Source organism: Callorhinchus milii, unplaced genomic scaffold (genome assembly GCF_018977255.1).
Source record: "Callorhinchus milii isolate IMCB2004 unplaced genomic scaffold, IMCB_Cmil_1.0 Scaffold1, whole genome shotgun sequence".
Taxonomy (NCBI): Eukaryota; Metazoa; Chordata; class Chondrichthyes; order Chimaeriformes; family Callorhinchidae; genus Callorhinchus; species Callorhinchus milii.
In genome coordinates, this window is record NW_024704742.1 from 81,342,273 (window position 1) to 81,355,410 (window position 13,138).

The 13,138-nt window shown below is 44.0% G+C and overlaps 2 protein-coding genes across 2 annotated transcripts; both read left to right on the plus strand.

The window, feature by feature from the left end:
- Positions 1-667: 667 nt before the first annotated feature.
- On the plus strand, positions 668-3,831 carry LOC103177748 (thymic stromal cotransporter homolog). Its single transcript, XM_042345786.1, has 2 exons — positions 668-1,907; positions 3,776-3,831. Exons 1-2 carry the CDS (start codon positions 668-670, stop codon positions 3,829-3,831), a joined length of 1,296 nt encoding a protein of 431 aa, XP_042201720.1.
- A 140-nt stretch (positions 3,832-3,971) lies between these two features.
- LOC103177749 (thymic stromal cotransporter homolog) lies at positions 3,972-9,989 on the plus strand. Its single transcript, XM_007892063.2, has 4 exons — positions 3,972-5,148; positions 7,754-7,837; positions 9,068-9,224; positions 9,516-9,989. Exons 1-4 carry the CDS (start codon positions 3,972-3,974, stop codon positions 9,571-9,573), a joined length of 1,476 nt encoding a protein of 491 aa, XP_007890254.2. The 3' UTR covers positions 9,574-9,989.
- Positions 9,990-13,138: the final 3,149 nt, after the last annotated feature.

Here is a 13,138-nt window from a genome sequence, read left to right on the forward strand (position 1 = left end):
TAGGTTTCAAAAAGCTAAGTTTGTGAACTAGTCAATTGAGATGAAGGAACTGTATTGCAAGAGTGTAAGTTAAGAATAAGTTAAAATATTTGAATTACTTAACAAACCTTGGATTATTACACCACCATATTGATCTTCTCCATCCAAATCTCTTACAACACTACAATGCTGCACAGAGAGTGATGCTCTGGTTAACCTGTTCTTGCAGCTGGGGAGTGGGTAAGTCAGCAGCAGTTACCATATCCCTGTCAATGCCCCTGGCAGGACATCCCTGCCTAATATTGCCGCCCTCAAAAACAATTCTCTCTCCTCCTTTCAAGGTCTCGGTACAAAGCTTAATTCCGATCAGGAATTGAGCAGAGCGGTGAAATAAAATTTACATTAACCCATTTCTTGGCAATGAATATTAACCCAACAAGTTCAAATTAACGATTTGAATGAATATTCATGGTACTTCTCGATTGCATATCATTAAAATAAGTTTTCTTCTGGAACAGGGAAGTTATATTTTCTCCTTATGATAAAAACTATTCAACGGGTTAGTGAGTCATTCATCACTTCCCTGTAATAGTCATGGCAGGACATATGGTATGAACAGTCTTTATTTTCATGTATTCAAGTGCTTAAAAGGGACTGAACCAAACCATTCTAACTATCGTTAGTAAAGATGTGTGAATTTGTGCGTACCCTCATTGAGCCTGTGGTCGCTTTGAACCAGATTGGCAGTTCTTTCTTTGACACTGCTCTCTTGATTGTAGTCCAAGAAAGATATGAAGTTATAAACTCAACTGCTTACAACTCTACACCAACTAATATCAGTGCAGGGGAAAAACATCAGGATGGTATGACTCGTTTTTTCATGATATACCACATTCTGTCGAAACTGATCACCCTTTTCTCCACCTTCTACTTTGCAAAGCTTGAAGACTTCAGGTCAAGAAAGATCATCATTGTTGTGCCTCTCCTGGGCTGCCTTATCTCCAGATCTCTGCTTCTCTTTGTGATCTTTTTCGATCTGCCCTTGGAGGTGATATTTGCCACAGCCTCATTGGATGGTCTGAGTGGAGGATTCACCACTTACTGGACTGGAGTTGTAGTATTGGTCTGCAGCACCTCTTCAGAGAAGAGAAGATCAATCAGGCTCATCACGACCGATTTTGCCTATGGATTAGCAGGATTTGTTGGAAGCATCTTATCGGGATACATCTTCCTCCATTTAAAGATATTACATTACCATGGCATCATATTGGTAGCTCTCAGCCTTGCTCTGTATGTTGTCAACCTGTTTTATTGTATTTTGGTGTTGAAGATACCACCTAAACAACAAAAATCTGGACCACAAGGTGACAAAGAGCAGAACGAGGAAAGTGACACATTTACTGAAAAACTGCAATGCGACAGCGCAGGACATTTGGTTAAACATGAGCATGTAACAGGTGACATTCAACACAAAAACAGACCACCTGTGGAGAAAACTGAACACAAAACTGCAAGAGTTGTGGATGACAAAAATGGAAGATGTGTGAATGGACAGTGCTGCAAAGCTGTATCAAGGATATTCGATGGAATCATCCGAGACAATTGGAGCTCTTGGTGGGCAGATGGTCACGGAGATAAAGGCACTTTGTGGTTCATGGTTGGGGCTGCTGTGCTTTATGACATGGCTACAAAAGGGGCCATGGATGTGCTGCCAATATTTGTGCTGAATTGGCCTCTCAAATGGAATGCCGTCCTGCTTGGGTATGGAAATGCCTCAGAGTACGCCATCTACTTCACCAGCTTCCTTACCATTTGTTTGTTTTCCAAATGTGTGAAGGACACCTCCCTCATCGTGATTGGAATGCTGTCCTTTTCCGCAGGGATGCTGGTCATGGGCTTTGTCAAGTGGACCTACTTGTATTTCGTTGGTAAGGTTTTTGGTGTCATTTACCAAATAGGGCAGTAAAGGCAAAACCAATAGGTCATTTGCTGACAAAAAATCAAGTTAGTGCACTCAACGCAATTATCTATAAAGTGCTTTTAATGTTATAGGCATTTCTCAAAATGGTACTTCCCATACAAACCAGCTTGTCGGTTAGCACCTTCAGCTCTGGGTCAGAAGGTTGTGGGTTCAAACCTTATGTTGTGGCTTGGGTTGCCACTCCGGTCCAGTTCAGTACTGGGGGAGCACTGAGTTGTCGGAGGTGCTATCCTTCAGATGAAGTGTTTAGCTGAGGTCCTGTCTGCTTGTATAGGTGAATGATAAAGATCCTGAGACACTATTTGAAAAGAGAAGAGAGGTTCTTTTTGTATCCTGGCCAACAATCCTAATAAACTGATCAATCACTACTTAGCTGTTTATGGATCTTTGCTGTGTGCCAATTGGCTGTTACTTTTGCATTCAAAACCAAAGTCACCACACTTGACAACAATTGCTTTATAGATGATTCAATGCAAAATCAAAGCTAAAGATTTAATTTTTGCTATCCTTATGTTGTGAAATGAATACCCAATTCTGTGCCGTGGGGCTCTCTCCTAACATAGAGCCATGCTATCACCCAAATTAGTTTTATGTAAAATAATCCACAGGAAGACCTGTGGCCCTTTTTAAACACTGTAGAAAACAATTTCCAAATTAACAAGACAAGTTGAACTTGTAGAGTGCCCTTCATGTAGGATAAAGTCTGAGAGGGCTTCTGAGTAATTGGGTCAGACGCTGAGCAAGGAACAAGAGGGAGGGGGAGGGGAATATAGGCAACCTAAAGGTATTAAGGTGGGATTTAAAGACCAGTTGAGAGGACGTGAAGCAGAGGGATGGAGCAGAGAGATCCAGAGGTTAAGAACATAATCGCTGAAGGTTCAACAATAATAGTGGTACAGAGGAGGCAGAGCACATGCAGCAGGTCCATGTTAGCTGAGCAGAGGAATGTGTTTGAGAAGATCAGAGAGATGGGGAGGTACTCAGACTAAACTTTTTTTAAAAAAAATTTGAAGGTAACATTAATACTAATAATCCTTGAATTTGATATAGTGCTTTTAATGCTTTCTAGATGTCTCAAAGTGCTTCTCAGAATATACTGTGAAGTGAATTGACTGCATTTTTGTGGGCAAAACGCGGCAGCCAATTGCTCAGAGCAGTATCCTACAAATAATCGTGGACTGAAGTGATCAAATTATTATTGTTTTTTTTTCTTGAGGGATTATTATTAGGCATGTGAAGAAAGGAAACATGCCCAAGGTTTCACCCTGCCGGGAAAAGAACCTCGGTCTCTCGTTTGTGAGGCGAGAACTCTAGCCACTGAGCTACAGGACTTAAAAATAATAATAATAATAATTCATTGAGCTACAGGACTCCACAAACCAGTAAATCTTGAAAAAGAGAGAAAATGGTCTGGTGGACAAAATTAAAATAATCAATGCCAATGGAGGCGATGTTTGTTAAAAACATAAATCACTATTGTATTTTGAAAAGAGGTTTAATTCTGCTTCACACACTAGATTCTAGCTTTAGAAAAAAATCTGCATGTTTCATAAGAGTCAAATATTTGGAATAGTCACAAACAGGTTGGGCGTAACGTAGATTGAAATCATCCAGGATAAGACTAAGCCTTACATTCTTTCACACAAATACGCCTACTACTAATTACAAATCCCAGGAGGTTCTAGATATTTACAAATATGCGTCAGTAAAAAAAGAAGATAGTTATCAAACAGGAAATTCAATGTTGCGAGGTCTGCGATCAGAAACATTAACATAGGGTCATCAATTTTTTTTTTATTTGTCCTTTGGTGTCAGCCAGCATGATGGATGGAAAACTGATCCTCAAAATGCAGAAACACCAGAAACAGTGAAACTTTTCAGAAAGGAAAAAAAACGCTTAATTCTGCAGAATTACTGAAGGGAAATAGCAGCCAGACCGGTTTGTAAAGTAAGGCTGGAGAAGAAAAAAAAGGCACCAAAAATAAAGCGGAGGTTTAATTTGTGAGTGAGGATGTGTTCGAAATTGATTTCTCTCATCGAGCCTGTTGTAGCCTGTAGCCAGATAGCTAGTGCTCTGTATGATACTGCTCTGCTGATGGTGGTGAAGGAACTCTGCAACTTGAACTCGACCCTCAGGGGCCAGGAGCACAGCTACCAGGGAGGGGTGTCTCACTTCTACATGATCTACAACCTTGTGGCTGGCCTGACCTCCCTGATCTTCACCTGCACGCTGGCCAGGCTGGGAGACCGCCGTTCCAGGAAGCTCACCATATGTGTGCCTCTCCTGGGCTATCTGATCTCCAGGGCTCTGCTTCTCCTCACTATCTTGCTCAGGCTGCCTTTAGAGGTGATGTTCGGAGCGGCTGCACTGTACGGTGTGAGTGGTGGCTTCACTGCCTACTGGACCGGTATCATGGCTATAGCCTCAGTTACTTCCTCAGAAGGGAGCAGGGCCACCAAGCTCATTACAGTTGAGCTGGTCTATGGGCTATCAGGCTTACTGGGAAGCTTGGCATCTGGTCACATCTTTATCCATTTCAAGATCTCCCATTATCAGGGTGCTGCCCTGGTCTGTCTTTGTCTTGTTCTTTACACTTTAAGCTTGCTTTATAGCATTTTTGTGCTGAAGGTCCCACCTGAACAGTCAGAACCCGGGACTCTGAGGAACCAGCAGCCTGATAGCAGAGGCTTTCCTGAACCTGGACCAGGTGACACAAGCCAGCCTTCAGATGGATCACCATCGGTCAGGCAATCCCCAGCTGAGACATCTAACTGTTTGGCTGACAGCGGGCAAGGATACCCGAGAACTGTGGACAGGACTCCCTGGGAGACTTCAGGATTACCAGATGACCAGGACAACACAAGCTCTCCAATTGCAAGCAGTGTTTCTGTGGATATATTCACTCTTGGGCTGCTGCTTGCGGGTGGAGTGTTGTTTGAGTTAGCAGTGACAGGTGGAATAGATGTGCTGTCCATATTTGTGCTAAAGGAGCCTCTCAGTTGGAATGCTGTCTGGGTTGGATATGGGAATGCTGCAGGATATTGCACATTCATGACCAGTTACTTGGGAGTCAGGTTCTTTTCCAGGTGTATGAAGAATACTTCCTTGATAGTGATCGGAATGGTATCCTTTTCCTCAGGGATACTGATCATGGCATTCGTGAAGTGGACTTTCCTCTTTTTTATTGGTAAGAGCCATCATCCTTTACACAAACTGTATTTTCAAGGTCAAAGCTGCATGGCCTGCTGTCAATTGAGGCCATTCATGGATTTTAGTGAAATAGCAAATGTATTTGGACATTAAAACTATGTAAGTTGTAGCGTGTATACAGAAAGTTCACAGAAAATACAGGATGACTCCTTTGTGAGGTGGTAGATGGGTTCCATATAATGCAAGCTCATCTTATAATTCTTTGACTGAGCTTTCAATCATCTTTCCCTTTCCCACCTCCTGGGTTCCCATCCCTGGCTTGGGTGACCATCTGGCAAATATAAAAGCATCTAAATCAACTAAAATGAGAGAGAGGTTATGTTTTGATAGTGGCATCTTATAAAGTCATAAAATGATAATTAATGCTCATCATATAGTGTTTTAATGTTGCAGTATGTCAAAGCACTTCATAAGTAACTGCTATCAAATCCGTCTGTTGCTGTCTCCCTCCAGGATTCTATGTTGCGTGAAGAGCTCTGTATAAATGTTGTTGTTGTCATCAGACATGAAGTCCTTGATGAGAGCTAATTTTCTTCAGTTGAACCTCAACAAGACCGAGGTTCTCCTGATTGGCTCCCGTCAGCGCCTCCTCACCTCAGGCATTGACACCATCACCATCCATGGTTGCACACTCCACCTTACTAAGCCAGTCTGGAACCTTGGGGTCTTGTTTGACCCTCAACTATCCTTTCTACCCCACATCTGTGCCACGACCTGCTCTGCCTTCCCCCATTTCCGCAACGTCACCGGGCTCCACCACTGTCTCACACCGCAGGCCGCCGAAACCCTCATTCACGCATTCATAACATCGAGGCTCGACTTTGCAAACTCTTTGCTTGTCGGCCTCCCCAAATCCTCCCTTCATAGGCTGTATATCATCCAGAACTCTGCAGCCCGCATTTCTCCCGCATCAGTCTCCATAACCCTATCACCCCCATCCTCGCCCGATTCCACTGGCTTCCCATCACATAGAGGATACAGTTCAAGATTCTGATCCTCATCTTCAAAGCCCTCCATGGTCTTGCTCCCCAGTACCTCTGCGACCTCCTGACCCCCTACCAAAGTGGAGTTCTACAGCTCAGTGGTTAGAGCACTCACCTTGCAAGCGAGACACCTGGGTTCAATTCCAGGCAGGGCAAAACCTTGGGTAAGTTTCCTTACTCCACACACCTGATAATATTCCCTCCAAAACAAAACAATAATAAATTGGTCATTTTCAATCCACGACTGTTTGTGGGACACTGCTGTGCGTGATTGATTGGCCACCGCATTTCGCCAACAAATATACAGTCAATTTACTTTACAGTCTATTCTGTGAAGCGCTTTGAGATGTCTAGAAGACGTGAAAAGTGCTTTATCAAATGCAAGGATTATTATTATTTATTTTATTATTATTATTATCTTGTTCACTCCCTCTGCTCAGCCGGCTCCATATCCACTGCCTCATTCGCCCCACTATTGGTGGGTGGGCATTCTACCACTCTGCCCCCACCTTCTGGAACTCCATCCTGCAATCCCTCCACTACGCCCTTTCACTTGCCTCCTTCAAGATCCATCTTTTCGATCGTGCTTTTGATCTCCCTGCTTCGCCCCCTGCCTCCTACACTCCTCGATCCCGACCCCACAGTTCCGGTCATAAACTCTGACTGTCCAGTGCCTTGGGACATCCTCCTGACGTGAAAGGTGCTATACAAATGCAATTTTGTTGTTGTTGTCACCCAGGTCAAGCATCTCAAGGTCTCTTCCAACTTATCTTCAGATGTATTGTATGGTGCTTTGAAACAAGGAGAGTTTTTCCTGATGTTCTGGCTCTCAGTCCTGCAGTTTAATCTGATCATTGACCTCAAAGCTGTTTCTAGGATCTTGCAAGTGCAAATTCATTATGAGATGTTTCAACATTATAAAAGTGCAAATTATTTTTTTCTGTTGATTGTTTGTGGAAGGATGTGTGAATTTATCAGACTAGTATGCTTGCTGTATGCTTGCTGCCCGCACCAGGCTTCGGGACCACATCACTCCCACCCTCGCTCGCCTCCACTGGCTCCCCATCCCCCAGAGGATTGATTTCAAGATCCTCATCCTCACCTACAAGGCCATTCACGGCCTTGCTCCCTCCTACCTCTCCAACCTACTATCCCCCTACCTACCTGCCCGTACCCTCCGTTCCTCTGGCTCTGGTCTGCTCCACGTCCCCCGCCCCAACCGCCCTACCATCGGTGGTCGGGCCTTCAGCCTCTCAGCCCCCAAGCTCTGGAACTCCATCCCCCAGTGCCTTCGCCGCTTCCTCCCTTTCCTCCTTCAAGGCCGGTCTCAAAACCTTTCTCTTTGACCGTGCCTTCAGCTCCCCTCTCGACTCTCTTCCCCCTCCTCGCTCCCTCCCTTCCTCCCTCACCCTGACCATTTCCCCCCTCCTTGCTCCCTCCCTTCCCTCCCCCTGACCATTTCCCCCTGCTCGGGTCATGACCCAACTGTGCAGCGCCTTGGGACGTCCTCCTGACGTGAAAGGCGCTTTATAAATGGAATCTTGTTGTTGTTGTTGTAGAAAGGTTTCCTACGTTAACCTGATTTCTTTTAACTTGCAGCCCGAGCTGTGATGATGTTTGCTCTTATTCCACTGCCTACAATAAGAGCGGTCATCTCTAAGCAAATACAATGCACTTCTTATGGTTAGTAACTCAGATTTTCCTCCTGCTGTGTTTTTCAAATATGGCCATAAATTAGCATCCTGTCTCTGTATTGGCTGATCATTCAAATACTGAATCTTCATACGGGTTCCTTTATTCACCATCAACAAATGTATTGGTGGAGCAGATCTGATGGGCCAGATGGTCTACTATGTTAGTGGCATTTTGAAAATATAAAATGTATTTTTATGTTATTATCCAGTACCTCTGACCCCTTTGTGAAAGGTACTATACCTCAGGGTGAGACTATAATTTAGACACATTAGAAATTATTTCCCTTGTTTTCTGTGCGTAAATACCGACCCATTGCAGCATGTTTTTGTGAAGTTAAAATCAGATATAACTGCCTCTCAGATAGTCTGGTGAATAAGTCACTTTTATCGCACAGCAGTGGGATATTTTAGAATGCTCTTATGCATAAGAGCATTCTAAAATATCCCACTGCTGTGCGATATATAAATATATTTCTATTTCAGAGCTACTTACGGATGAAGTGGTCTGCGATATACAGTATTCAGCAGCCAGCATCGTAGAGTGCGATTTATTTACATTAAGGGACAGATTTAATTGTCACCAAAGCAGAAACAACTACCTGTGTATTTTGTTTTGGTTAGCCAGGTGTCTGGCCAGAAGCCCATCAACATGCTTTATAGTATCCAGACCAAACTGAGAATTAATACATCCCACCTACACATAGAAATTCCAGAGATAAATTGTTGGAATGGAATGCCCACTCTCTCCCTGGAGGGACGCTTCCTGTTTACCTAATTTCAAAGAGTATAAGGCGCAGGTTGGCAAGAGCCAAGGCTTGGGAACCCCAGAGTGTATGTTCAGGCAACTTGAATGTGTAAACCTTGAACTATACAAAACATTACAAAGCAGAAGCATAGTCAAACCTTACAACTTCCTCCGCTCGGCAGGCAACTTGAACATTTGTTTGAAATGTCAGTCTGCACCTCCCGGTAGCTGAAATGAAAAAGCCAGTGAGACAGAGCTCAGCCGCTTGTGATCAGCACATACTTTGTACTCACCACTGTGGGGCTCAACTTATGTTTGCCTGCGTGTTTATGTGTTCTGTTTTTATGTGCATGTTTAGACTGGTGTGCTAATATTGTTGGCTTTCCATTCCACAGTTGAGTTTTGTACAGATAAAGGACAGAAAGGATGTAATCATATTCACTACAGTCTTTGTGTTCTATGTTGTATTTGAAGGAAAAATGTTTGCCATGCTGCAGATCTTGCTAACGCTGACAAGCATCATTGCCTCGACCCTCTTCATCCAGATTTACAGATCGACTAAGGACTGGTTTCCAGGATTCTGCTTTTGCCTGTCTACTATCATCAGCTGCTTAAGTATAATTCCTATAATGTAAGTAAAATGCAATGTGTAAACCTTGAACTATACAAAACATTACAAAGCAGCATAGTCAAACCATACCACTCCCTCCGCTCGGCAGGCACTGGCCTGTTCCATGTTCCCCCGCCCGGCCTGCTCTGCTCCTCTGTGGAGACACTGGTTACCTCCCCCAAGGAGGATAATCACAATAGTCCTCCATCAAATGAATTATGATCTGAAACTTGTGAGTGTATAGGAATGTGTGTGTGCCTCCTCTTTCAATTGATACCTGTAAACAAGTAACATTGGGCATTTCCTCTCCAGCTTTGTGGTGCGAAGGATGCCTGAAAGGTCTGGTTACACCCGGATCCCAGGAAACTGATGTAAAACACAGGAAGAGAGAAGAAAAAGGGGTAAAATTTGTGACATTTCACAATGCAGCTACATGCAATGCATTTCACAATGCAGCTCTTACATGCAGCTAGATTGACTTTACCGCAACAGAAAACTAACCCAAATGGTCACAGTGTTCTGCTGTGCATTTGATTAAGGCCGTTAAGTGCTTCAACTTCGATTCTCTTCAAATCATGCAAGTGCAGTGTGCTGCAATAGATGCTTTTAACCTTCTTGACCTTGTAAGCACGATGTCAAATGGAAGGATTATTAAACCTAACTCCATTACTCAGTAATGTTATTGGCACTATTTAATTCATTGTTGTGTATATTTTTAAGAAGCGTCGTCATGTAGATCAAGGATATCAAGGCCTTGGAGAGGGTGCAGAGGAGAGTTACCAGAATGGTACCAGGGATGAGGGACTTTAGTTATGTGAAGAGACGAGAGAAGCTGGGATTGTTCTCCTTGGAGCAGAGAAGGTTAAAGGGAGATTTAATATAGATGTTCAAAATTATGAGGGATCCTGATCCCAACCTGTCCAGGACATCCTGCTGACGTGAAAGGCGCTTACAAATATAATTTTGTTGTTGTTTTGATAGAGTAGATAGGGAGAAACTGTTTGTACTGGCAGGTGGGTCAGTAACCAGGGTACATAGATTCAAGATAATTGGCAAAAGAACCAGAGAGGAGATGAGGAGAATTTTGTTTACACAGGATTGTTACGGTTTGGAATGCACTGCCCGAAAGGGTAGTGGAAACAGATTCAATAGCAACTTTCAAGGGGGAATGAGATAGGTACTAGAAAAGGAAAAAATTGCAAGGATATGGAGAAAGAGCGGGGTAGTGGAACTGGTTGGGTAGCTCTTCCAAAGAGCCAGCACAGGCACGGTGGGCCAAATGGCCTTCTTCTGTGCTGTAATATTTTATGATTCTATGTACTGTATGTGTTACACGTTAATAAAAGCAAGGAATGGTGTTTGATTGTACAGATCTTTTACCAATCACTGTGGGAACAAGGATTGTGATACTGAGAATTTAATCCTTCAATATGGTCAGTGCTGCACCGTACTGAGTCAAGGTGAAAAATCATGCAATAATGATGTTCTGTCTACTTCTAGGTACAATGTTAGTGTGCTTTATACAAATTCGTTAGTAAATGTTATGCTGACATCTAGTGGAAGAATATCAGCAATTAAATCCATTAGTGATACCAAGTTATGAACAATTAGAACTCCACTGGCTCCCTGTCCCCCAGAGAATTTTGACAGAGTTCAAAATCCTCGTCCTCACCTTCAAGGCCTTCCACTCCCTACCTCTGTGACCTGCTGACCCCATATTAATCTGTCCGCTCCCTCTGCTCAGCAGGCTCTGGCTTGCACCATGTCTCCCGCTCGGCCCACTCCACCATCGGCTGCCGAGCCTCACCTACAAGGCCATTCACGGCCTCGCTCCCTCCTACCTCTCCGACCTACTATCACCCTACCTACCTGCCCATACCCTCCGTTCCTCTGGCTCTGGTCTGCTCCACATCCCCCGCCCCAACTGCCCTACCATCGGTGGTCGGGCCTTCAGCCTCTCAGCCCCCAGGCTCTGGAACTCCATCCCCCAGTGCCTTCGCCGCCTCCTCCCTTTCCTCCTTCAAGGCCGGTCTCAAAACCTTTCTCTTTGACCGAGCCTTCAGCTCCCCTCTCGACTCTCTTCCCCCTCCTCGCTCCCTCCCTTCCCTCCCCTTACCCTGACCATTTCCCCCTCCTCGCTCCCTCCCTTCCCTCCCCTCACCCTGACCATTTCCCCCCTGCTCGGGTTATGACCCAACTGTGCAGCGCCTTGGGACGTCCTCCTGACGTGAAAGGCGCTTTATAAATGGAATCTTGTTGTTGTTGTTGTTGAGCCTTTGGCCACCCTCCTATCCTCCATCCTCCCCGATCCCGACCCCCAGCTCGGATCCAATTCCCTGACTGTCCAGCGCCTTTGGATATCCTCCCAATGGGAAAGGCACTTTACAAATGTAACTTGTATAAATATTAAGAGGAAGTGGAGATACTGAAACACAGAGCTCACTTGAGCAAGGGCTCAGCCTTTGTCCTGCTCAAGAGGTGGTCCCATCACCTGACTTCTCTTTTGTCATGAAGACATGGTTCAGGTCTGCATTGTCCTTTGACAATTTGGAGTTTAGTAGAGTTTGGGCGGTGTTGGGGCTCGGCTGCGGTGACAATCCTAGTTCCCTAAGTGAAACGTTTCGGAAAAGAACTTTAGATAAAGAACCTAAAGGTAAAGAACTATGAATGTAGAGGATTGGTTCAACACCAAGGACTTTCCGCTTCACGAACGCACGAAACACAATCACTGAACTTTATAGTATTTCCGCTTTGAGAAGTCCTCTCGATGTAAAAAACACAGTACGAAACACAATTATTAAGTCACTTACATCACCGGCTCAGAAAGTTGTGGGTTCAAGCTCCATGTTGGGACTTTAACTCACATTGTGTAAGCTGACACTCTAATGCAGTGTAGGGGGATAGTCTCATTTTTGGAGTTCGTTCTTCGGATAAGATGTTAAAGCGAGACTCTTAGTTTCTGTTCAGGTGAATATTAAAGATCCCATGACATTATTTGAAAAGAGAAGGGAGGTTCCTGGTGTCCTGGAAACAATTCACTGACTAATCATAGGCGGGGGTGTGGGGGGAACAGGGATTCTTCCCACTCAGCTCAGTTAACCTGTGAGCCAGAACTTTTAATGGGTATGTTGGTCAGAAGCAACAGGGCATTTTCCAGACAGTAATATCAATGGCAAGCTATGCAGTTTTAGCTGCTTAAACTCCAGCAGTACCACAACACGCACTCTGGGATACCCAGGCCTTGGCTCTTGCCAACCTCACTTTGTCCTCTCCTGAATTAGGTAAGCAGGATGCATCCCTCTGAGAAGAGGGTGTGCATTTCATTCCAAACAGACATTTCCATGTGTAGGTTGGGTGAATGGAATTCTCAATCTGGTTTGGATACTCTTAATTATGGTGCCGAGTTTCCGCACGCGCCGGACACTTGACATTCTGTAAAAAGCGAACACTGATGATAAAGAATGAGAGGGTTTTTCAATCCTGCAATAAACCTAAGGCGCGAATAACAACAACTTACATTTAAATACATTTACCTTCATGCAGGGCTGCACCTCGGAGAGCTTACTTGAAAACAAATTTTAATTACCTGGGATTTCTGTTGCTATGTGTTGTGAAAATAGAAGCAGAATACCAAGGGTGTTTTCAACACATGATGTAAGGCCGTTTAATGTGTAAGGGCAATCAGCATTTTGCTTAAAAAGGCTGCTTGAGAAACAATGTTTTAAACTTGTTGTATTAAATTATACTGACATAAAGACCAGGGTAGGGATGGGGAATTTTCTCCATGACCTTGGGGAATATATCATAGTAATAATCCTTAAATTTGATCCAGTGCTTTTTATGTCAGGATGATATCTCAAAACACTTCACAGGATATACAGTAAAGTGTATACTGTAGGAACATCTGCATGTTGTGGGCAAATGTGACAGTTAAT

What these genes read in the sequence shown, in the direction of transcription:
- LOC103177748 (XM_042345786.1), top strand. Translation starts at nt 668, where the DNA reads ATGTGTGAATTTGTGCGTACCCTCATTGAGCCTGTGGTCGCTTTGAAC. An exon ending in GACCTACTTGTATTTCGTTG is followed by an intron (nt 1,908 to 3,775) that starts GTAAGGTTTTTG and finishes CTTTGGTGTCAG; the next exon opens with CCAGCATGATGGATGGAAAA.
- LOC103177749 (XM_007892063.2), top strand. Translation starts at nt 3,972, where the DNA reads ATGTGTTCGAAATTGATTTCTCTCATCGAGCCTGTTGTAGCCTGTAGC. An exon ending in AATACAATGCACTTCTTATG is followed by an intron (nt 7,838 to 9,067) that starts GTTAGTAACTCA and finishes TTGTATTTGAAG; the next exon opens with GAAAAATGTTTGCCATGCTG. An exon ending in TTAAGTATAATTCCTATAAT is followed by an intron (nt 9,225 to 9,515) that starts GTAAGTAAAATG and finishes TTTCCTCTCCAG; the next exon opens with CTTTGTGGTGCGAAGGATGC.